Consider the following 24,578-nt stretch of genomic DNA (forward strand, 5'->3'; position numbering starts at 1 on the left):
AGCCCAGAGAAAACAGATAAATTCCTGGAACCATACAACCATCCGAGAGTAAATCAGGAAGAAATAAAAACCCTACACAGACCAATAACATGCAGAAAGAATGAATCAGTAATTTTTAAAATTGCAAACAACAACAACAAGCCCAGGGCCAGAGAGATTCACAGTTGAATTCTACCAAATATTCACAGAAGAACTGGTACCAATCCTACTAAAACTATTTCAAAAGACTGAGAAACAGAGAATCCTCCCTAATTATCCTGTGAAGTCAGTATCACTCTGATACCAAAACCAGGAAATGACATAACAACAACAACAAAAAAAATACAGACCAATATCCCTGATAAAAATAGAAGCAAAAATCCTCAACAAAGTCCTAGCTAACCAAATCTAAAAAGACATCAAAAAGATAATACACCATAATCAAGTGGGTTTCATCACAACGATCCAGGGATGGTTTAATGTACACAGGTAATAAAGGTAATATATCACATAAACAGAATTAGAAACAAAAACCATGTGATCTCAATAGATGTAGAAAAAGGATTTGGAAAAAATCCAGCATCTCTTTTTGATAAAATCCCTCAACAAACTAGGCATAGAAGGAACATACCTCAAAATAATAAAAGCCACATTTAACAAACTTACAGCAAACCTAACACTGAATGGGAAAAAGTTGAAAGCATTCCCCCTGAGAACAGGAACAAGGCAAGGATGCCCACTTTTACCACTTCTACTCAACATAATACTGGAAATCCTAGGCAAAACAATCAGGCAAGAGAAAGAAATAAAGGCATCCAAATTGGAAGAGGAAGTGAAACTATCTCTCTTTACCAATGATATGATCATATACCTAGAAAAGACTAAACAGTACTCCAAAAGACTCCTAGATTTAATAAACAAATTCAAGACTTGGAACCAACCCAAATAAATGTCCATCAATGACAGACTGGATTAAGAAAATGTGGCACATATACACCATGGAATACTATGCAGCCATGAAAAAGGATGAGTTCATGTCCTTTGTAGGGACATGGATGCAGCTGGAAACCATCATTCTCAGCAAACTATCGCAAGAACGGAAAAACAAACACCGCATGTTCTCACTCATAGGTGGGAATTGAACAATGAGAACACTTGGACACAGGAAGGGGAACATCACACACCGGGGCCTGTTGTGGGGTCAGGGGAGGGGGGGAGGGACGGCATTAGGAGATATACCTAATGTAAATGACGAATTAATGGGGGCAGCACACCAACATGGCACATGTATACATATGTAACAAACTTGCACATTGTGCACGTGTACCCTAGAACACAAAGTGTTAAAAAAAAAAAAGTGAAAAAAAGAAATCTAAATTTTAAAAAATAATAAATAAAAATAAAAAATAAACAAATTCAGTAAAGTCTGAGGTTATAAAATCAACATACACAAACCAGTAGTACTGCTATACACCAAAAACAGTCAAGCTGAGAGCCAAATCAAGAACTCAATCTCTTATACAATAGCTGCAAAAAATAAAATAAAATACCTAGAAATACACTTAACCAAGGAGGTGAAAGATCTCAACAGGTACTACAAAACACTGCTGAAAGAAAGCATAGATGAATAAAAAACAAACAGAAATACATCCCATGCTCATGGACTGGGAAATATCCTGAAAATGACCATATTGCCAAAAGCAATCTACAGATACAATGCAATTCCTATCAAAATACCAAAATCATTTTTCAAAGAATTAGGAAAAAATCCTAAAATTCATATGGAACTAAAAAGGACTCCAATAGCCAAGTCAATCCTAAGCAAAACAAACAAACAAACAAAAACAAATCTGGAGGCAATATATATCCAACTTCAAATTATACTACAAGGTTATAGTAACCAAAACAGTATGGTACTGGTATAAAAGTAGGCACATAGACCAATGGAACAGAATAGAGAATCTACAAATAAAGCCAAATACTTACAACTAACTGATCTTTGACAAAGCATACTACATAAATTGGAAAATGGGTACCCTGTTTAATAAATGGTGGGAGACTTGGATAGCCACCTGTAGAAGAATGAAACTGGATCCCTATCTCTCACCTCGTACAAAAATCAACTCAAGTTGGATTAAAGTCTTAAATCTAAGACCTGAAACCATAAAAATCCTAGAAGAAACCCTAGGGAAAACTCTTCTGGACATTAGCCTAGGCAAAGAATTTATGACTAAGACCCAAAAAGCAAACATGACAAAAACAAAAACAAATGGAACTTTAATAATTTAAAAGCTTCTGCACAGCAAAAGAAATAATCATCAGAGTAAACAGACAACTCAGAGAATGGGAGAAAATATTTGCAAACTATGGATCTGACAAAAGACTGGTATCCAAAATCTACAAGAAACTAAAATAAATCAGCAAGAAAAAAGCAAATACTTCCATTAAAAAGTGTACAAAGGACATGAATAGACAGTTCTCAAAAGAAGATATATAAATGGTCAAACATATGGAAAAGTGCTTAACATCACTAATCATCAGGGAAATGCAAATTAAAACCACAATGGGATACTACCTTGCTCCTGTAAGAATGGCCATTATTAAAAAGTCAAAAAACAATAGATGTTGGCATGGATGTGGTGAAAGGGGAATGCTGATACACTTCTGGTGGGAATATAAATTAGTACAACCTCTATAGAAACCTGTATGGAGATTCCTTAAAGAACTAAAAGTAGATCCACCAATTGATCCAGCAAATATGATGACTGGACATCTACCCAATGGAAAAGAAATCATTATATGAAAAAGACACATGCACACATATGTTTATTGCAGTCAAATTCACAGTCGCAAAGATATGAAATCAACCTATGTGCCCGCTAACCAACATGCGGATAAAGAAAATGTGGTATATATACACCATGGAATACCAGTCAGCCATAAAAAGGCATCAAATAATGTCCTTTGCAGCAAGTTGGATGGAGCTGGGGGCCATCATTCTAAGTGAAGTAATTCAGGAATGACAAACCAAATACCATATGTTCTCACTTGTAAGTGGGAGCTACGCTGTGAGTATGCAAAGGCATACAGATGATATAATGGACTTTGGAGACTCAGAAGTGGGAGGGTAGAAGGTGGGTGTGGAATAAAAATCTACATATCAGGTACAAGGTACACTACCTGGGTGATGACTGCACTAAAATATCATCCATGTAACCAAAAACCACTAGTACCCCAAAAGCTATTAAAACTTTTAAAAAGAATATATAAAACCTCGAAGTATTTCTAAACAACAATGTGTGAACTGAGGGAAGAAAAAAAATGCTTTAGATCATTTTAATTGCATTTGCAATGCTCCACTTTTACTAAAAAAAAATGAGTATTTATTAGCTAATTTTTAGGTCACTAATTAATTGCCTTTATTAGTGATTAAAAATCTATATGCTAATTGTACCTAAAATTGGAGGTGATTTAAGAATTGAAAAGGATACTACCTTTTACATTTTATTAGATAAATATTGTAGGAAAAAAGTATTTTATGATTAAAAGAAAATGAAATCACATAGCTTTCCATTTGCTTTTTATTTGTAGCTTTCTAATAAGTCTTTAGTATAAAACAGTTTAACAAAAAAAAGGCTAGCTTTCCTTGAATTATATTCTTGTTTGTGAATGCAAAATCTTCCAAATTATGTGAAGCATTTATGTATTCAGAATGTTACTTTGTGGTTTTCTTCCTAAGAAGCTAAACAATTCATTAAACAAGCTGCTCTTGAATCGTAGATCAGAACAAGTATAAGCTCCCTCTGCAGAATTCTATTGTGAAGCTGTACCCATTTGTGTTTTCTTTGAAGCCATAAAAATGCAACCCTTATGCTCATATTAAAAGCATAAGAAAGGCATCTATTATGTCAATAGATTTAAAACATGGCCTTAGACACAGTGAGAACCACTCTAAAGGTTAAGAAGTGCATTCCCAGGGAAAACCATCAAAGGCCTACATATCATTATATCCTAAAACAGATGGCATCACAGTGTTTGGAACTGTAGTTTATGGACACCTACGATCTCAAATAAATCCTTGCTAATCCCACTCTTTTGTCTAAATTTTGTACTTTGATGGTAACTGCAGGTGCCTTTTCTCCATCATATCATTGCATGTCATTCTACAAATAGTGAAGATACGTGAACCTATATGGACACAACTCTTAATAAATACAACTTTTATACAATATGTAAGTATTTTACCATCCACAGATATACTCTGTAGAAATCTATGCTTCTTAGATTCTAATCTACTGTAGATCTTCAGTAGTCTAAATTTTACAGAAAAAAAATGATGAAAATATACCTCTCTCATAGATTGGTGAAACTATAATATTGATTTAAAAATCACTTTGTAAAACAGTGTGGAATTGTCTAGTATCCATGCATATATCCTGGAGAAACTCTCAAAAACAGGAGATGGGGGCAGGAATATTCACAGAAACATTGCTTCTAACACCAAAAAACAGCAAACAGCCCAAAAGCTCAACAGGAAAATTGATATATGAACTGTGTTACCCTCAAACAATGGAATGTTGTACAACAATAAAAATAAATGAACTGTTCCTACATGCACCAAAATAAATGAACCCCAGAAACAATACTGAGCAAAAAGGATAAGTCACAGAAAACTATATACAATATGTTTCCATTTCATATAAAGTTTAAACCATGCAAAATTGAGCAATGTATTTTTACTGTTACTTAGGTTCAGGAATTATTTTTTCATCTGAAATCCTGCTGAAAAAAAATTAAATAATACTAATGTGACTAAAAGATTGAAGTAAAAATTTTTCTATATGATTATTTGCTACAAATCTCATATACTGAAAAACTTTTGGGATTCAAATTTAGTTCACTACAAAAAAGTTATCTACAGACAGAAAAATCTCTAATGCATCTGCACAGGTGAAAATATTGTTTAAAAGACCATGTCCTTCAATATTTAAGAAATATCACATGACCTCATTTATATGTGGAATCTAAAAGAGTTGAACTCATAGATGTAAAGAGTGGAATGCTGGTTACCAGAGCTGCAGTTGCAGGGGGTAAGGAAAGATGTTGGTCAAAGGGCATAAAACGTCAGTTAGATAAGAGGAATAGGCCACTGTACTGTGCATGGTGACTATACTTAATAACAATGTAGTGTATTGTATTCTTGAAAACTGCTAAGAGTAGGTTTTAAGTGTTCTCACTACAAAAAAAAAAAAAAGAAAAATAAGGATGTGAGTTAATGCATATGTTAATTAGTTTGATTAAACCATTCCACAATGTATACATACTTCAAACCAACATGCTGTACATGCTAAACATATGCAATTTTTATTTCTCAATTTTAAAAATTAATTAAAAATAAATAAAATATTGAAGGGAATATGTAAATTATAACCTATAAAAAGATTTAAATAGTATTACTATTTAGCTGAAAAAAGTTTTATTTCACAGTTTACCTGACACATTGCAATACTTCAGAGTCTGCAGAAAAGAGTTATTTAATTCTTGTCTGTATATAAGATGTGGCTTGTTGTGACCATCTTCATACTCATTCCCATCTGCCTTCATTATAGGTTCTAAGAAATATTCACCATCATGTCCTTTAAATGTTCCCGTCTGAAAATAAAGGAAACAAAAATGAAATTTTCCTAACAGTCGCCAAGAAGAAAAAACACATAGTGCCACAGGTTAAATGAGCAGACAGAAGCAAAACAGCAAGGAGTCTGTTCACTAAGAACCACCATCTGAGCATAAAAAGTTTCCCTTCCATGGGTCACTTTTCTCTCTCCACTCCTATGTATAAAATCATGAAGACTGGATACTATTCCAACAGGCCAAGCTAAGTGACAGGCATTCCAGGCACAAAGAACAGCATAGACAAAAGCATCAAAATGGAAAAAGTGTTTAGAATAGTCTATAAATAATAAAGCCTGTGCTATTTTGATCTGTGGGAAAATGGGTACTTTAATACATTAGTGTTGAAAATATAAATCAGTACAATCAGTATGCAGAGCAATTTGGCAATGTTTAACACATTAACAATGTATTTGCCCTTGAACACAGCAATTCCCCTTCTGAGAATTTATCCTATGTATACTATACATTTGCATGTGTGAAATAATATACTTACAAGGTTATTAACCATAACATTGTTTTTAATAGCAAAATATTGGAACTACTTCAAAAGTCCATTGATAGAGTCTGTTTACATAAACTTTGGCACAACTATGTAATGGCATCCCTTGAGGTTATAAACAAACAAACAAAAAAAAGAATGAACATTCTGTGTAGTGATATAGAAAGAACTCCAATACATATCATTACATCAAAACAAAAAAACTACAAAACAGAATGTATACTTCACTACTATTGTATAATAAAGGAAGAAACCCAAAAACTAAATATTTCTATTTGCCTGGTTACTACTGAAAAAACTCTAGGAGGATTATTAGAAACAGTGCCGACAGAAGTGGGAGAAACTGGGTGCATGTAGGATGAACTAGGTATGGCATCATGCTTCCTATATGCTGTCCCTCTATGTTTCCCTACTTCCCACCTTTCATCTCGACCTCTGCATCATCACATTCAGTCTGGCTGGCTTTATTTCATCCTTCAAGTCTCAGATCAAATAAGAATCACCCAGAAAGTTTTTCCTTGACCAGTTTTCTAGGTAACCACATACCCATCCCTACTCCTGAAAACACATTACATCTGCTTGATTTCTTTAGCACATTTATTGTATGTTGCATGTACATGTTTGTTTGCAATTTAAAACTATTCTTCCCCACTAGACAGAAGTCTTTAAATAAGCAGAGACCTATCCCTAAATTTCTGCTGCTGAATAGACTATCTGAAATCTAGGCACATGTGGTAAGCAGTAAATACTTGTTAAACCATGAAAACTATTATTTCCTACCTTTGCAAGCTCAGTTTATGTTAAGCAAAAGTAGGGCATAAATTTGAAAACTTAGGCTAGACTTAGAATATAAAGACTCTTGCTTGCAGGGATTTTTGTCAGAAGAGTCCACAAACTTCGGTGAGAAAAAAAATTACATCCTTATTGTCATTAACCTAATTATAATGAACCTGTAAACTACTTCATGAAAGAAATGCTAAATTTGAATGTACGCTACAAATTCCAGTAAGGTTGTCAATAGAAAGCACAGAATTTTCATCACATGATGATGTCTGAAATATCTAAAAATATTGTTTATGCTTATCAACACTTCAAAATTAAGGTAGTTATTAGTCTGCCAATACATCTTATTATTTAAGGTGCTAATAAAATATACATAACTTCTTTGAATATCTTGACAACCATATTTCAATATAAATGTTTTATTTTGTATTTTTGTTAATATTTTAGGTGCACTGAGATTCTGAGAAGGGTTCATTTGTGAATTATTGAAGAATTCAAATAAAAGTGGGAGCGGGGAGCAGAGTCAAAGCAATAACTTTGAAAGACTGAACAACTGTACAACTAAGGAAAGACTAGTGAAGGTAAATGTTTAGCCATCAAGGTATGAAATAAAAGAACTTGCACTCTGTTGGAAAGAAGCCCTAAAATGGTCAATTTATATAGATAGATCCCTCTCTTGAGTCAGGTGAGGGTAAGTCATCCAAGGGAGGCATTTATAATATTAATAGCTAATTCCAATATACAGATCAGACATTATTCATTTATATATATTCATCCATATACATATTTTATATAAATGTATAATTCATTTCAACCTAATAATAATTATTTAAAGTAAATTATATTATTATCCCCACTTCACAGGTGAGACAAATGAGGTCTCATTTGTCTCATAAGTGTCTCATAAGTGACTTAACAGAGAGGTTAAGTCACTTGTCCAAGGCTCACGCCAAGTAGGTAGCAGGATCAAGATGTGAACCCAAATACTCTGGCTTCACAATTCACGCCTTAACTGATTACACTGCACCCATTATCATGTGCAAATTTTGACAGACTCTATGAACTAGTCAACAAATATTTAATGGGCACCTACTATGTGCCAAGAACCGTTCTAGGGGCTAAAGAGACAGAGGTGAATGTGACCAAATTCCTGGCTTCAAAGAATTTATACTTCTATGGAAAAAAGGCAGACAATAAATAAAAACATAATAGAATATGCAATAAGTGCAATAAAAAATAAGATAAGGAGAGAGAGAATAAAAGAGGGTGAGGCTGGGGAGGCACTCCAGGAGGGGACAGCAAGGCTGAGGCTAGAATAATCAGGAGGTAGCCGTGGAAAATTCTGGGAGGACATTCCACATAGAAGGGAATATTCCAAACAGTGACTGAAAGGCCTAGAGATGAAAAAGTCTTAGCAGGTAAAGTGACAGAGAGAACAGTGAGGCTGCAGCTGTGCCAACCAGGAGATAGAGTAGCAGATGATGCCAGGCAGGCAGAAGCCGGTTGCACTATTTATGCTTGACAGAAAAAAGCACTCCTCACACCACAGAATCACACAAATACATTTACCTACATTTAAAACTTTGCACTTTTCCACACAGAAAGGCATCTTTCTATGAAGACCCAATTCAGAAATGAATTACTGAATTACAGGAAGTATGATAAATGCAGTTTTAGTGAATGAGACTTCATTTCCATTTCTCAATTACAAATATCTTAATATAGGGATGCTTTGAAATCATTGTTTTAAGTTCCACTGCAAATAAAAAGCATATTTTATTTTATTTTTCATTTATTTATTTATTTATTCATTTATTTTTGTTACCAAGGCTGGAGTGCAGGGGCATGATCTTGGCTCACTGCAACCTCCACCTTCCAGGCTCAAGCAATCCTCCCACCTCAGCCTCCCATAACTGGCGGAATTTTTTTTTTTTTTTTTTTTTTTTTTTTTTTTTTTTTGGTAGAGATGGGGTTTCACCATGTTGCCCAGGCTGGTCCCAAACTCCTGAGCTCAAGTGGTCCACCCACTTCAGCCTCCCAAAGTGCTGGGATAACAGGCGTGAGCCACCACACCCGGCCCTTGCTTTTATTTTTAATTTTTGTGGGTACATAGTAGGTGTATACATTTATGGGGTACATGAGATATGGTGATACAGGCATACAATGTGAAAGAAGCACATCATGGGGAATGGGATATCCACCTCCTGAAGCATTTATCTTTTGATAAATGCTTTTCGAGTTACAAAACATCCAATTACATTATTTAAGTTATTTTAAAATATACAATTAAATTATTATTGACTATAGTCTCGTGTTGTACTAGCAAATAGGTCTTAGTCATTCTATGTTTTTATACCCATTAACCATCCCCACCTCTCCCCACCCCACCCGCCTTCTCACTATCCTTCCCAGCCTCTGAACTATCCCTTCTACACTCTATGTCCATAAGTTCAACTGTTTTGGGTTTTAGATCCTACAAATAACATGCAGTGTACGTCTTTATGTGCCTGGCTTATTTCATTTAACATAATGATCTCCAATTCCATCCATGTTGTTAGAAATTACTGGATCTCATTCTTTATTATGGCTGAATAGTACTCCATTGAGTATATGTACCACATTTTCTTTATCCATTCGTCTGTTGATGAACACTTAGGCTGCTTCCAAATCTTGGCTATTGTGAACACTGCTGCAACAAACAGTGGGAGTACAGATATCTCTTCAATATCCTGATTTCCTTTCATTTGGGTGTATACCCAGCAGTGGGATTGCTGGATCATATGGTAGCTCTACTTTTAGTTTCCTGAGGACCCTCCAAACTATTCTCCAGAGTGGTTGCACTAATTTACATTCCCACTACAATGCACAAGCATTCCCTTTTCTACACATTCTGACCAGCATTTGTTATTGCCTGTGTCTTGAATATAAGCCATTTTCGCTGGGGTGAGATGATATCTCATTGTAGTTTTGATTTGCATTTCTCTGATGATCAATGATGTTAAGCATCTTTTCACATGCCTGTTTGCCATTTGTATGTCTGCTTTTAAGAAAGTCTGTTCAAATCTTTTGCCCAGTTTTTGATCAAATTATTCAATTTTTTTCCTATAGAGTTGTTTGAACTCCTTATATATTCTGGTTATTACTCCTTTCTCAAATGGGTAGTTTGCAAATATTTTCTCCCACTCTGTGGACTGTCTCTTCACTTTGTTGACTGTATCCTTTGCTATGCAGAAGCTTTTTAACTTGATGTGATCTCATATGTCCATTTTTGCTTCGGTTGCCTGTGCTTGCGGGGTATTGCTCAAAAAATTTTTGCCCAGCCCAATGTCCTGAACATTTTCCCTAGTGCTTTCTTGTAGTAGTTTAATAGTTTAAAGTAACATATATTTTAAATACTATTTTAACCGAACACTTAAAGTCATTTAAATGATTATGGCAATTATAGCCATAAAGTTCTCTTTCCACTGATATTTATTATTACATTGAAATCTCCTTAGAGGTAAGAACATCTTTACTATTTTCAGAGTTCCAACATCTAAAACATTGCCTGAAACACAGCAGGCACTCCATACACAGCTGCAGAAATGAACATTTTTGTAACAAATCTGGTGAAGTACCTGTTTTTTTCTCTTCCTATACCCTTGAGTAAGTAATTCTTTAATTTTTTGAATGAACATTCCTTTTTTTTTTTGAGATGGAGTCTCACTCTATCGCACAGACTAGAGTACAGTGGCGTGATCTTGGCTCACTGCAACCTCCACCTCCTGGGTTCAAGCAATTCTCCTGCCTCAGCCTCCCAAGTAGCTGGGATTACAGGCGTCTGCCACCGCGCTAATTTTTGTATTTTTAGTAGAGATGGGGTTTCACCATCTTGAACTCCTGATCTCGTGATTCACCTGCCTGGGCCTCCCAAAGTGCTGGGATTACAGGCGTGAGCCACCACACCCGGCGTTTAATGAACATTCTTAAGTTAGGGTACTCTTGAGACATGTATGGGATATAGTTGTGTGATGGTTTTCTTTAAATGCTGAAAAGTAAAATGTTTAGACACCCTTATATAGTCTGCTAATATGTTAGGATTACACATTTATATGCCGGGCGCGGTGGCTCAAGCCTGTAATCCCAGCACTTTGGGAGGCCGAGACGGGTGGATCACGAGGTCAGGAGATCAAGACCATCCTGGCTAACACTGTGAAACCCCGTCTCTACTAAAAAATACAAAAAACTAGCCGGGCGACGTGGCGGGCGCCTGTAGTCCCAGCTACTCGGGAGGCTGAGGCAGGGGAATGGCGTGAACCCGGGAGGCGGAGCTTGCAGTGAGCTGAGATCGGGCCACTGCACTCCAGCCCGGGCGACAGAGGGAGACTCCGTCTCAAAAAAAAAAAAAAAAAAAAAAAAGGATTACACATTTATAAATAGTTCAAAAATTAATGAAATTCCATCAGACATAATTATAGTCTATAAAATAAAAGGCAAAGCTATAAATATTAAGAATTCTTATCTATTTCTTGGATACTTTTCTAGGGCCGATACCCTAACATATTTCACTCATTCTACCAGTGTCTATTTTCCAAAGATAACTGCAAATCACCTACTGTCAACAAACACCAATACTCTAGCATTCTCTGCCTTCCTAGAAAACTAATTTTACCCATACTTATGAGAAGTAACAAAGACACTGTTTTTGAAACCTGAGTACATGGATCCATGGAAAATCCCTTTCTACCTTTTTTAAAAAGTATGCTGAAGAGGGGAAATGTGATACTATCTTGACAAAAGATACTAATAGACATGAGGCAGCTTTTTTACTCAACTAAATGTGCCTACAAAGCCACTTTAAATAGCATCACACTATCTTCAAGCAATACGGAAAATAATTCTATTAACCATAGAATTTTTTTTCTTTCTTTCTTTCTTTTTTTTTGAGACCGAATCTTGCTCTGTTGCCAGGCTGGAGTGCAGTGGCAGGATCTCAGCTCACTGCAACCTCCACCTCCTGGTTTCAAGTGATTCTCCTGCCTCAGCCTCCCGAGTAGCTGGGACTACAGGCAAGCACCACCATGCCTGGCTGATTTTTGTATTTTTAGTAGAGACGGGGTTTCACCATGTTGGCCAGGCTGGTCTCGATCTCCTGACCGCGTGATCTGCCCGCCTCGGCCTCCCAAAGTGCTGGGATTACAGGCGTGAGCCACCGCGCCTAGCCAACCACAGAATTTTTTTAACCTCCTTTTGGCTCAAACTCTGGGAGGCAGGTACTATCACAATGTGCCAATAAAACTGCACATGGGTCCAATCTGTGTTCCCATGTAAGAAGAAAATATAGTTCTATCCAGAAGCCATTGGCACCTCCTTTTAAGTTGTGCTAGAACACTCTAGGTTTTAAAAAATATTGCCTTTAAAACTTAAATGAAAGCTTGTATGTTTGAAAACAGTAAGTTAAAAAACATTGGCAAATATTTGTCCTCAAACTGAGGATAAATACTTATCCTTTTTACTTATTAATGAAAGACTTAGAAGCATTTTGCTCCCATTGACTTTTCTATAACTTACCCCATTTCAGTGGACTTTTTGTTCAAATAATTAAAATATTAGAGCTTTTCCTAAAGGCTCCTAAGGAAGCACTTTAATTTTTTTTTTTTTTTTTAACTTGGAAAGAACCCAGCAAAGAATTAGCGGACTAAAAAAAACAGGTGGTTCATAGAACTGTATTTAGATCATGCAATATTTTTAGCAACTTGCCTATCTACAGATGGGCCCTGCAATTTGATTCATGATAAATGTCAATCAAATTCCCAACACTTTCTTTCAATGACTATTAAAAGCAGCAAAACTAGTTTTCACTTGGTTAGGAGTTTCTTGATTACTCAGAGTAATGATCTTCTATTTGCCAAGCTGTTTTGAAAGGCAATTTAGGCCGGGCGCGGTGGCTCAAGCCTGTAATCCCAGCACTTTGGGAGGCCGAGACGGGCGGATCACGAGGTCAGGAGATCGAGACCATCCTGGCTAACATGGTGAAACCCCGTCTCTACTAAAAAATACAAAAAAATCTAGCCGGGCAAGGTGGCGGGCGCCTGTAGTCCCAGCTACTCGGGAGGCTGAGGCAGGAGAATGGCGTAAACCCGGGAGGCGGAGCTTGCAGTGAGCTGAGATCCGGCCACTGCACTCCAGCCCGGGCGACAGAGCGAGACTCCGTCTCAAAAAAAAAAAAAAAAAAGAAAGGCAGTTTAGTGACTATACAACTGGCTCCAATTTATTCCCATAGGCCAAAATTATTTATGTTTAGAAGATTTTATATAATTTTTTTTCCCAACGTGTTCTTATTTCAGTATCATGGCATTCATCCATATTTTTTTCAAAATACATAGCAAATACATGTACTTTTGCTACAACCAATAAGGTACTCTCAGATTTCATTAAAGGGTAATAACAAATACAAAATACAAATCCTTTGAATTCCTTTCCCAAATCAATTATAGTCATCACATTAAACACTGTCAACTGGAGAACATTTGGAAATAAGGTACTGCTGAAGTGTTGACTAAAATACTTAGTTTTTCCATCTTCAATCACAAATCATATCGTGAGAGTCAGTATGATGATATATAAGAAGAAAGCCTGAGTTCTGGGTTTGTGCTCATAGAATCTTAGGTAAGTTACTTTATATCTTTGACCTTCAGTTCCATTGCCTGTGAAACAAAAGTGAGATAATTGTATGTACCCAATTTCCTAGGAAAGTTAATGTGTGTTTAAGTAATATTAATCATAGGAGCTCAATAGTTGTTTTGAAATTGAATGCATTTTGAAGCAAGATGAAAAATTCTCCACTAAAAACACAAATGTTACAGCCACTCTTTTTACCACTGGCAGAGTATAAATGTTATATAATAAAAGACCACAAATATGAACTCTGAGATTAATTTTTATCTGGTGATAAGTAAAAATGTAAAAAGCTTTCTCTCTCTGACAGTTTCTCCTTATAACATCATTAATCATGCCTAGGAAATAGTGTACCATACACAAACACACAATGAATAAATGAATGAATCAATGATATGAAGAAAACATAAGAATTACCTCCAGATGCATAAAACAGAAAATTCATAGTAAGGGTTTGTTTTTTTTAAAAAAAAAAAAAAAAAGATTAGTTGTTCTTCTCTTCTCTAGAAGCATTATTTACCTTCCCCATTCTGAGACAATTCCAGATCTCTAGTATAAAAGTGAAACAATAAAAGGGAAATAAATACGTTGCTGGTACCTTACCTTTTTAAAACGGACTGGTTGGTCTCTTGCCAAGTCCTGGTCTATTCAAATCAGGAATATAAAACAAAGACTCTGGACTCATCTATGCAAGATTTATGTAGCCAAAAGACACAAGTTCAAGGAGTGTGTCCCAGCAGCCTTGATAACATGGAGTAAATTCTGTAATATTTCTCATTCTTGTGGGCACTGAGGTGTTATGAAGTCATATGAACTAATTAAAAAGAGGAGAGAATTGTCAAAGAAATGGCCTTGTTCTTGCGGGGTCTGCATAGTGGCCCTCATATGGCTTCTCCCAAACTGTCTCCAAAATATCCATGAAAATATAAAATCAAAAATCATAACAATGAGAAATTTAAAATAAGAAATCATTAAAAACTATTTTGTAGGTCTATAATGGAAACATACTCATGATATATTGTTAAAATATTCTAAAGCAATATTACTTATAAACAAACACAAAAATACATATAATATCTAGAAGGACATATGGCATACATGTGCCAGACCACCTGTAATATTTGTGGCATATATTTTCCTAGTTTATTTTTAAATTTTTTTACAATTATTTAGACATGGTACTCTTCAATTATTATTTGGGCAAATCTATTGATTTTTTTTTCATTTGTTATATCTGGTATTTTTCCCTACCTAAAAATTATAATATACTGTCATTTTCTTTTACTTTAGTAGAGTTGAAATTTTATTTGGTTTACCAATAAAGTGAGAATTCAAAATTTAGTTTTTCCCTATAATAAGTTCTTGGCATTAAAAGATTTAAAATAAATGCCTTTTAGGTTTTGGCAACTGTCACAGAAAACTAACTTGAAGCAATTATCAAAACTTGATCTGCTGTCAGAAGCCAACAAAGTTTTAAAGGGATTACACTGTCAAAGAAAACACTAGCCTGGACTGAAAAACCTTTTGATGGAGTTCATTGTAAAATAACCTATAAATTTTCAGAATTAACCCAGCATTCTTGAAGCTCCCCCAAGACAAAATCCCCCTGAGACCCCATTTTAGATGAGGCCATGGAGGAAGACGGACAAGACCATTCCAGAAGGCAGAACCAAGGACCTGGGTAATTGAGGTCCAAGAATCCCAGCCAAAACCAAGGGCCGGGCACTGTAGCTCATGCCTGTAATTCCGACACTTTGGGAGGCTGAGGCAGGAATGCTGCTTGAGGCCAGGAGTTCAAGACCAGTCTGATCAACATAAGGAAACACCATCTCTACTAAAAATTAAAAACAAAACAAAACAAAAAAAAAACTGGTCAGGTGTGGGGGCTTGTGCCTGTAGTTCCCAGCCACTTGGGAGGCTGAATCAGAAGTATTTGAACCCAAGAGTTCAAGGCTGCAGTAAATTATTATCATGCCAGTGCACTCCATTCTGGGCAACAGAGCAAGGTCTTGTCTCAAAGAAAAAAAGAAAGAAAAGTAATCGAGGAGCTTCTCTCCTTCCAGAGTAGTGAGTCTCCACAACTCTTCAGGAGTCAAAAACTGCTAAATATCAGTGATTATTAGGTGTCTCCTATTCTTCTTTCTGTAGCAAGTTGAGGTTAGGGTTGCAGTCATGCTGTTCATGCTGTATACTTGGCTGGTAGCTGAAGATAATTTATCTTTTTAATTCATATTTTTACAAGCTACGGAGAGCCACAACTTGACTTTATGGAGAAGACTGCATTATCCAGAGATCCTGGACATTGAGCCAGAGTCAGTGCCCCTGTGGGAACTTTGAGTTTTCTCCTTATAGACAAGAAAAGTATGTTTGATGTATGATCTGTTTGGCAAACAGAAGGGCAGCCTGTAGTAAAGACTATTGATGATCACCAATATGGGTGTTCCTTTCTTTCTCCTAGGAAAAGTCAATGCCCCTCATTTTCCAGTCTTTTACTTCTAGGTAGAACCAGGCAACTAGTTCTCCTCAAGAGAATATACGTAAATTTGGTTTGTGCCACCTTTGGGCTGAGAAAGTCAAGATCCAGTATACCTTCTCCACGCTCTTACTATAGTTATAAATTATATAGCTCATAAACATATTTGTAATTAATAAACACAGAATTTTTCAAATAGAAAACACATAACTGTACCACCAAAACCTAATAGTGGCTGTTAGATAATAAATGACTGATAAGTATTTATTGACAAATTAACAATGTGTTTCTTCCTCTGCATATTAGTATGAGTTGGACAGCTTAAATATATTTCATATTAAACAGTAATTACAATAATTGCAACAGAAATAAAGCCACAAAAAACAAGGATGTGATGTGAGTTTAAATGAATGGACTAATAAATGGAACATGATTAACTTATGTATCATCTGAAAAGGTTTAGTCAATACAAAATTTCTCAAATATGCCCAAGCACTTTAACTAAAATTGGTAAAATAATTTTCCTGAATCAAATGACTGATGTAAAGATGAGCTAGCTAAATATTTGGCATATATAAATAAAAGTTAGCTGCTTATCTTACTCATAATACATGTATTGAGAAATTCCATAAAATATATTATATGCTAAAAGAAATATGACTATCATTTTCTACCTTCTAATTCTATAAATGAAATAGAAATGCAGAAAAATAACTTTAATTTAATATGTGATGAGAGTACACGTGCATAAAACGTCAACTGGTACACCAAAGAAGTCCTGGTCAGTTTTGCCAAGAGAAGATCAGGGAAAAAGGAACGCAGCTCAAAATGGATCAGGAAGAATCAGTAGGAGGTTGAGGGAAAGGACATTCTATACAGAAAGAAGAGCAAATACAAATTCAAGCAATTATGAAGATTAGAGTAAATCTGTGATAGAATCAAACAAGTGTCTCCAGAATAATTACCTTTCTTGCCACTTCTGTCATTGCCTTTTTTGGTTAACAGCCACAAGATCATTCAGTCATTTAAGCCAGAGTCATTTAAACCTTTCTGGTCTCCTTCACCAATGCTCCAAAATTCTAAGGGGTCTCCTGCAAGGCTGCTCCACTTTAGCACTACAGACAGCTTGACAATTCTTTGTTGTAGGGGGCTGTGCTGTGCATTGTGGGATGTTGCTGGCCTCTACCCATGCTCTGCCAGTAACATGCTCACCTCAATGGACCCACAATTGCGACAACTAAAATTGTCTATGACAAATATCTTCTGGGGGGCAAAACTGCTCCCAGTAAGGAAACACTGGTCTGCAGTAGCATACCTTCCATAGGTACCCACTCTTCTCCTTCCCCCCAGTGACTCACTGCCTCCCCTGTACGCTGCACAATGTTGCATAAGAGGAGATGTGCCTCCTTACACATTGAACAAACCTACCACATACTGTTCAAATCCTCATTCCTTTACAATGCATTTCAGGACCTTAATAATCCCATTCCAACCTTGGCCTTAAACCCTCACTACCCAAACTACCCTGTTTTTCAGATGCACAGATCCACAGGAAGCCCTTGAATTTTCATATCCACATTTATTCATTCCTCAAAGTCCAGTTGAGAAGTCTTGCTCAGCACAGTTCTCACAACTCTCTTAATCACTCCTTCCTTGATTATTCCATTCCTCAAGGTTTACACAGCACTTTTTATGCTATCCACTTTAGCAAGGGCACTTTGAAATCCATCACAGTGTTTGCACCCTGGCCATAGCTCCCAAGGGCTTCTCCCTGTCAGTAACTGGGATACCATGGCAGACCTGTTCTTGAGAGCCATGGACTCTTATTCTGGCCAAGTCTGGCTCAAGGATGGCTTTGCTCAACTTTGCTTGGACTGCGCAGCAGCCTAGAATGCTACTATCCAACATTCTCATCCTTTTTTTTCCCCTATGTAAGTCTTTCTCCAGCTTTCTCCTTAGTTTCTCTAACACAGACACTTCCCCTAAATAAACACTCATCTTTGCATCTGCCTCTTGAAAGACCTGGACTAACACACACTAGAATGTTAAAAGAACAGCATAGGAAATTTTCTATACTGCTGTTTGACTAGTGTTGCAGTCAATACCAAAAGAGGTTCTTATTAGTTTTCCCAATAAGAAAAAATACGAATACAGAATGGCATGTGTAATAATCCATGGCTATATTAGTTCTGGGAAAATAGAAAGTTTGGAAATAAAAAAACTAAAAATTTGCCAGAATACACACAAAAAAACAATAAAAACACTATTGATGGTTTCTATATTTTTATTTCCTGTCTGAACAAGAAGTTACTCAATAATCAGTCATCAGGGAGGTAGTGCTTGACGTGTTGCATAATGGTTCATGTGAGAAACTTCAAAAGTACACACGGCCATGACAAGCTACTCCATGAGAATACTGTATAAGTCAGATGCAATGTCTGGTGTTATGACATCTGGAAACTGTTTCCTTCAACCAGAAAGACAGCATTGCCTCAAATCCCACCAGGAAATAGTGAAGTTAACTGTCTAGGCAGTTGAGTTAATTCCTGGGGACCTTGGGAAGACGTGAACACCCTAGGTAATATGAGAAAAGGGCTACCAGAAGCACAAGGGATTGTCAGAAACAGCCTGTGTAAAGTTTGTCCATTCTACCCTGAGAAGTATATGCCAGCTTATTAAATACTGATCTCTAACTACTTTGGCAAGATTATTTATCAACATTATGAGATGATAAATAACATGACCATAAAAAAGAAGTTTAGAGTTGAATATAGGGATATTAAGTCCTGGTAACTATACATGCTATGGTAGCCTATCAATGGATTAAAAACAGAGAGTTTGATTAGCCGTTACATTACTTATAGATAATTTTATGATTCCATTCCATTTTTATACCTTTTATAGATCTTGGAAATGTATAAATAAATCTCTATTCAGAAATGTTTGAATCATGGAATGAATAAATACGCTTATGGGAAATAAAAATTATAGCAAAGAAAAGATTAGAAAAGCAAGAATTATATACATGTTAAACAAAGAAAATTTCTGCCAGACTCTTAGACTCTTCTGGTTCTTGGGCTCAAAACACTTAGGAAAAAAATTAAACAATACTGGTTATGGTTCAGAGAAAAACATAAATACCAAAACTTCTAAAAGTGGATGAAATTTAACCATATAGAAATTAGAAGAAAGTACTAGTTCACATGTTTGGCGTTAATTCAACACTGAAAACTAAACTGAATCAATAAATACGTTGGGGTGTCAACTTAACAAACGGTTGTACAGAGATATTTTGAAAATATTAATTTGATTTGTTTTTCATTCTTTTTCTCTAAAAGCCACATTCTCCAGCCGCCACCAGAGAAGGGAAGGAGAGACTCTACCTCAGTTGGGAAGATTGAAGGCAATAGGTCAATTAAATGAGATGTGAAAAGGAAACTCAGTAGATACTGGGGGGAAAAAAGGGCAATGGCGGCAAAGAAAACAGATGGTAAGATGTATGCGCATTAACTTCTCCACTGGGGGTTTAAAATCCCAGAAACAGAAGGCATATTGCATTGTTTAAAGGGACTGCTCAAAGAGGTGTTCCAGGGTGCTGACTACGTGGGACTCAAGGAAGGAACCCTCTGAAAGGGTTCCCTATACACATCAAATTTAGAGGTGTAGAAGAGTTTGACAAAGAGAGGAACTGAATCCCTCTTGACTCTCAAATGCCATAGAAGACTCAAGGCCTTTAGAGGAGTCTGCAAGAATAGCAATAGCATCACCAAACCAGTTTACCTAGAGAAGGTGATGCAGCAAGACTTTGTATTTGAAGGCTGCACAATGAATTACTGAGACAAGAAATCAAATGGATATTACAGCCTGAATTCAGAGGAATATACAGCACTAGTGAGAGTCCAGAGGAGGATGAGTCAAGACCAGTGAGCTCCCACTGAGCAAGGAGAAAAAAGGCCATAAGTTCTCAGGCCCAGAAATCAGCTGCTGTTAATAGAAAAGTACAATGAAACTATAGCACAAAGAACATCACCAGTCACTTGAGGAACTGAAGGATGGTACAATTTCCTCACCCCTCTCCCAAACAATACAAAGACCTCATAACACGTTATGACCCTGTATATAGTCAGTTTCCATCAATGTTCAATGAACTCTTGAATCCACCAATATATAAAACAATACCCATTAGCAGAAAAAAAAAAAATGAGATTGAATGCTCATTTCAATATATTCAGGAAAAGCATTTAATAAAATACAACATCCATTCATGATTAAAAGCAAAACTAAAGTAAAGCAAAAAGCAACTAGAAAAAGAATAGAACATCTCTAAACTAATAAGACTGGCTCTGAGAATCCTTCAGCAAACTTCAACCTTAATGTTTCATGGACTGAGAGACCAAAGCCAGATTATCAAGTACACAAAGTGACAAAGATAAATTAGGAAGCAAGTAGGAGCAGGGCCATCAGGTTAGCATTATTGAATTCCCAAGCTTTGTATCCACATTGATCTGCAAACAACTCAGCTGGTCCAGGCTTCAGAAACTACAGTTTACCTAGATACAAAAACTAAAGCCTGATCTGAGACTAAAAGGAGGAATCTGGTATAATTACAAATGGATTCTAAAATCTACCAGGTTCTACTGTTTGTTGAAACTATTAATCCAAAGAAATTTAATCATAGAGTCAAGGTAGAAATAAATATATATAATCATAAATACGTAGCTAATATCCATTTTAGTGCTAATATTAAAAAATGCAAAATTTTTAAAAAGTCACTAATCTCATCATTAATTTAGACTTACAATTGGTTATGATCACACTACTGAAAAAAATGGAGATATTGGTACCTCTAGTTATTTCCAATGTTACTGAAAAATTTCTTTCTCTATAATGATTGAAGTATGCAACTAAGCCTTAGACAATACAGAGAAATTATGTAAAATAAAGCTGACTTATGGAGATATGAAAAGAAATGTTTAAATGTTTAATCAACAACTTCTGATAATATTAATAAATTAATCAAAAGCAGAGTACATATATGGGATTATTTACTTGCCATCGAAAGTATGACTACTATAGATGATTTTTCCTCTTCAAAAATTCAGTAAAAGAACATTCAGAACAAATCATTTTACTTGTTTGTAATTCCTAGTAATCCCTCAACTAAATTAAATAATTTTGTTCTGAATGTTTTATTATAAAATTAATATAACACAAATGATTGATTTCATTTTTGATTAATAAGTACATTGCTAAAGAAGGTAAACATTGCTGATTAACTTTCAGATAATATATTATATAATACATTAAATTATCCACATAAATGAGGAAATAAAAATCTTCACACTTAACATTATAAAAATATTAATATTAATTTTTAGATATGTTAATAAAATGAACTAGGTAATAAAACAAAAAAAGTATGATGATGACTTGGGCAACTGTATCCAAACTGACACAGTGACTAGAAAGTTATGACTCAAAAATCTTTGACTGCTTTCGGAATTCAAAAAGAGGATATTGATCATAAATACATGTACCTACTATGTACCCACAAAAATTAAAAATGTTTTAAAAAAGATACTGAATAATCATTTAACTACATCAACATTACGAATCAAAATGAGCAGGAACAGCATTCCCAATAATGCCTTCCCATCTGGAATGCTTTTCCATGAGAAAACATATTGCCCATGACAAATTTGTGGTAGCAAGTCTGGGATTTTCCAGACAAACTAAACATTAGTTTAGAAAGGTTTTAGAAAGGAGAATGTTTTTGTCCTTTGAAGTTTAGGTGGCTATGTGAGGTTTTAGAAAGGAGATTTTTTTTGTCCCTTGAAGTATAGGTGGCTATGTAAATATTAGAGTGTGATTCTGTCATTGTGATGTTGCAAGTATTTTACATGGAATAAAAAAGGAAAAGGTTCTAGCCATTTCATGAAAAAACAACTCAAGATAAACACTTGAAAAAGAGCTCACATCCAGGAAGGCATCTTAAATCAATTAAGCCAAAGGAGTATTACATTTGAACTGCAGAGAAATGTTATCAGATTTTTATTTAATCAAAGAATAAACAGTGTTGATGTTCTAAAAACATCTTTGAAAACCTTTCCAGAAGTATATTTTGTAAAAGTGTGTATCTGCTAAACAAAAGCTAGATACTTAGGAACTGTAGAATCCTGTAACCAAATTCCTAATTCTTGTTTTTTCCTGAATATGTATTTGTCAGAGGAGTTACTGATGAAGTGAGCCTATATATGTTTTAAAACAACTGTCCTTACCCTGGGGTTCCATAAACTTGGATGGAAAAAAGTTATATCTTTATTATCACTAACCTCTGATACTGCAACATTTCCTTCAAGTATGATTGTAGGTGAAACCACAGACATTGTGGCTTTGTTACCAATAAGATGATACTTTTATATCACATTATGGTTGGTGTAGCTATGTGTCAACTGATTACCACCACAAAAATATAATAGACATAACCAACAGATCTTTGTAGATAGACTGTTTTCAAGTATGATGCATTTTGAACAGATTCAACCTCTTCCCTACTCTACTTCACATGCCATCGCCATACCATCAGCAAAACAAACTTTTCCTATTCAGGCCTTGCCAGTGAGAGCCATTTCATTTTATGTATATTCATTCTCCTTTCCTTCTATCACATTCCAGAAACAAACTTATTTAAGTAAATCCAGGGGATTCTGCCTCAATAGGACCACGAAAGGGTACATCTGAGTCAAACAGCCTGCCCTCCAGTTGGAAGCCACACTCCGCTTGTAACAGCGGTCCCACCTGCCACTCCCTGAGCACCACTCCAGCGTCTGACACTTTCAGGAAAATGCTTGAAAGAGCATCTTTCATCAGCGTTGCACAGAGGGTCGGTTTTGCCCAGCAGGCAGAGACCTGCTCATCCTGCCACCAGAGCCTTCCTAAGGAGTTGCCTCTGGCTTGGTGTTAATCCTTCTGGTAGCTCAACCTGAACTCTAGGGTCATCAGCCACCAACTGGAAAACCCGAGGCCCCGTTCCGTGAATGTAGCCCTTGCCTGGATCCCAAGAAAATGCCAAGGGACCCGAGGACGCTTACCAGGCCTCCACATAAGCTTACGACGGCCTTGTAATCCTCCTGCGAGTTAACCTGGCCGCGGTAGAAGCAGTGGCGCAGGTCTGAGGGCCCTGCGTCGCTCTCCCAGGCCCCGCGTTCCGGGGCTCCCAAGTGCACTTCGGTGTAGCCGGAGGCAAGAAAGGATGCATCGGCGGTCAGGTTCAGCTGGAAGAGCTGTCCATAGGCAGTGACGCGATAGTGGGTTCTGAATGGCATGGGTTCCAGCGCCTTGGAGCTGCGTTTCTGCCGGCTGAAGTGGTGGCTCTGAGGGAACACTTCTCCAAACTCATTGACCCGCTCGGGGATCACTACTTCGTAGGAGGTCAGGGTCCTCACGAGGGCTTCTGCAACCACAGCGACAGGACCAGTGAGCTCCCAGGCATTCTTCTTTGTCCAACTCTAAACTTCTTCCACCAAACGTCCCCGCTAAAGGTCCCAGGTCCCAGTACAGCCAGGGGCATGACAAATGCACACATGCTGATGCGCACGCACACACACACACACACGTGCACTGGGGCTGTTAGTGCTCTGCTTTCCCACACCCCCGACTTGCCCTACCCTCCCCAAGCAAAGGCCCTACTAATGGCCCTAAGCAACCCACTTCCTTCCCCAGTACCTCCTAACCTCCCCGCAGCCGCCAACTCCTTCCCTCCGGGTGCACGCGTCCCCCTGCCCCTTGCGCCCCCGCCGCGTGGTCCCGGGAGTGCGATGCGACTCCGGCGCGCGCAATTCCTCGAAACCCGGCACAGTCGCGACCTCTCGGGTTGACTGGTCCGGGAGTCCCGGGAACCCCATCAGGGCCAGCGTTACCCAACGGGATGAGCCTCTCGTCCCCTCGACCTGCATGTCCCACTCGGGCCCCGCGCCCCCACTTCGCCGCTGAAGGCGTCTCGCGGTGACTTTACCTTGCCTGGGGTGGAAGTGAACTTCCCAAGACCTGGTGATGAAGAGCGAGAGATGGCAGAGCAGCCCAGTCAGCCACTTGGCCACCCACATGGTTCCACCCAGGGGACCCCGATCGGGGAGGCCCACCAGAGCCGCCGGCCGCCGAGCGGGCTTCCCTCGCGCTCAGATCCCTCTCCTCCCTCTCGCCCGCCGCTCTCCGCGCTTCAGCAGCTTAGGGAACAGCAGCGCGGGCCCTGGGCCGGCTCGTCTAGCCACACCGCCTGTCTCACTCGCTGAGCCGCTGTTTCATAGCACTGCAGCCTCACACCCCTTCCTGCCCCCGCACCGCCCTCAGAAACTCTCTGCTCAGGTTCAGCTCAGCGCGGGGAAGCAACTCGACCTAGCAGGAATGGTGCCAATATAGCCACCCCGGACCGGCTAGCGCCGGGGAGAGCCCGCCCCTATGGGCTGTTCCTGGCCAATCAACTGGAGGCGCGGCCCCGAATCGCCCTCCCCCGCG

At 37.5% G+C, this 24,578-nt stretch overlaps 1 protein-coding gene across 1 annotated transcript in view; it reads right to left on the bottom strand.

The window, feature by feature from the left end:
- ADAMTS20 (ADAM metallopeptidase with thrombospondin type 1 motif 20) overlaps positions 1-24,169 on the bottom strand; it is a 212,665-nt gene extending 188,496 nt beyond the window's left edge. The window contains exons 1-3 of the mRNA XM_023182839.2: positions 24,079-24,169; positions 23,156-23,517; positions 5,472-5,631 (exon numbers count right to left, since the gene is read on the bottom strand). Of these exons, the coding sequence (XP_023038607.1) occupies positions 5,472-5,631; positions 23,156-23,517; positions 24,079-24,169 (613 nt within the window). The remainder of the gene's footprint in view (positions 1-5,471; positions 5,632-23,155; positions 23,518-24,078) is intronic.
- Between the last annotated feature and the right edge of the window lie 409 nt (positions 24,170-24,578).

The sequence above is a fragment of the Piliocolobus tephrosceles genome, chromosome 10 (assembly GCF_002776525.5).
Source record: "Piliocolobus tephrosceles isolate RC106 chromosome 10, ASM277652v3, whole genome shotgun sequence".
Taxonomy (NCBI): domain Eukaryota; kingdom Metazoa; phylum Chordata; class Mammalia; order Primates; family Cercopithecidae; genus Piliocolobus; species Piliocolobus tephrosceles.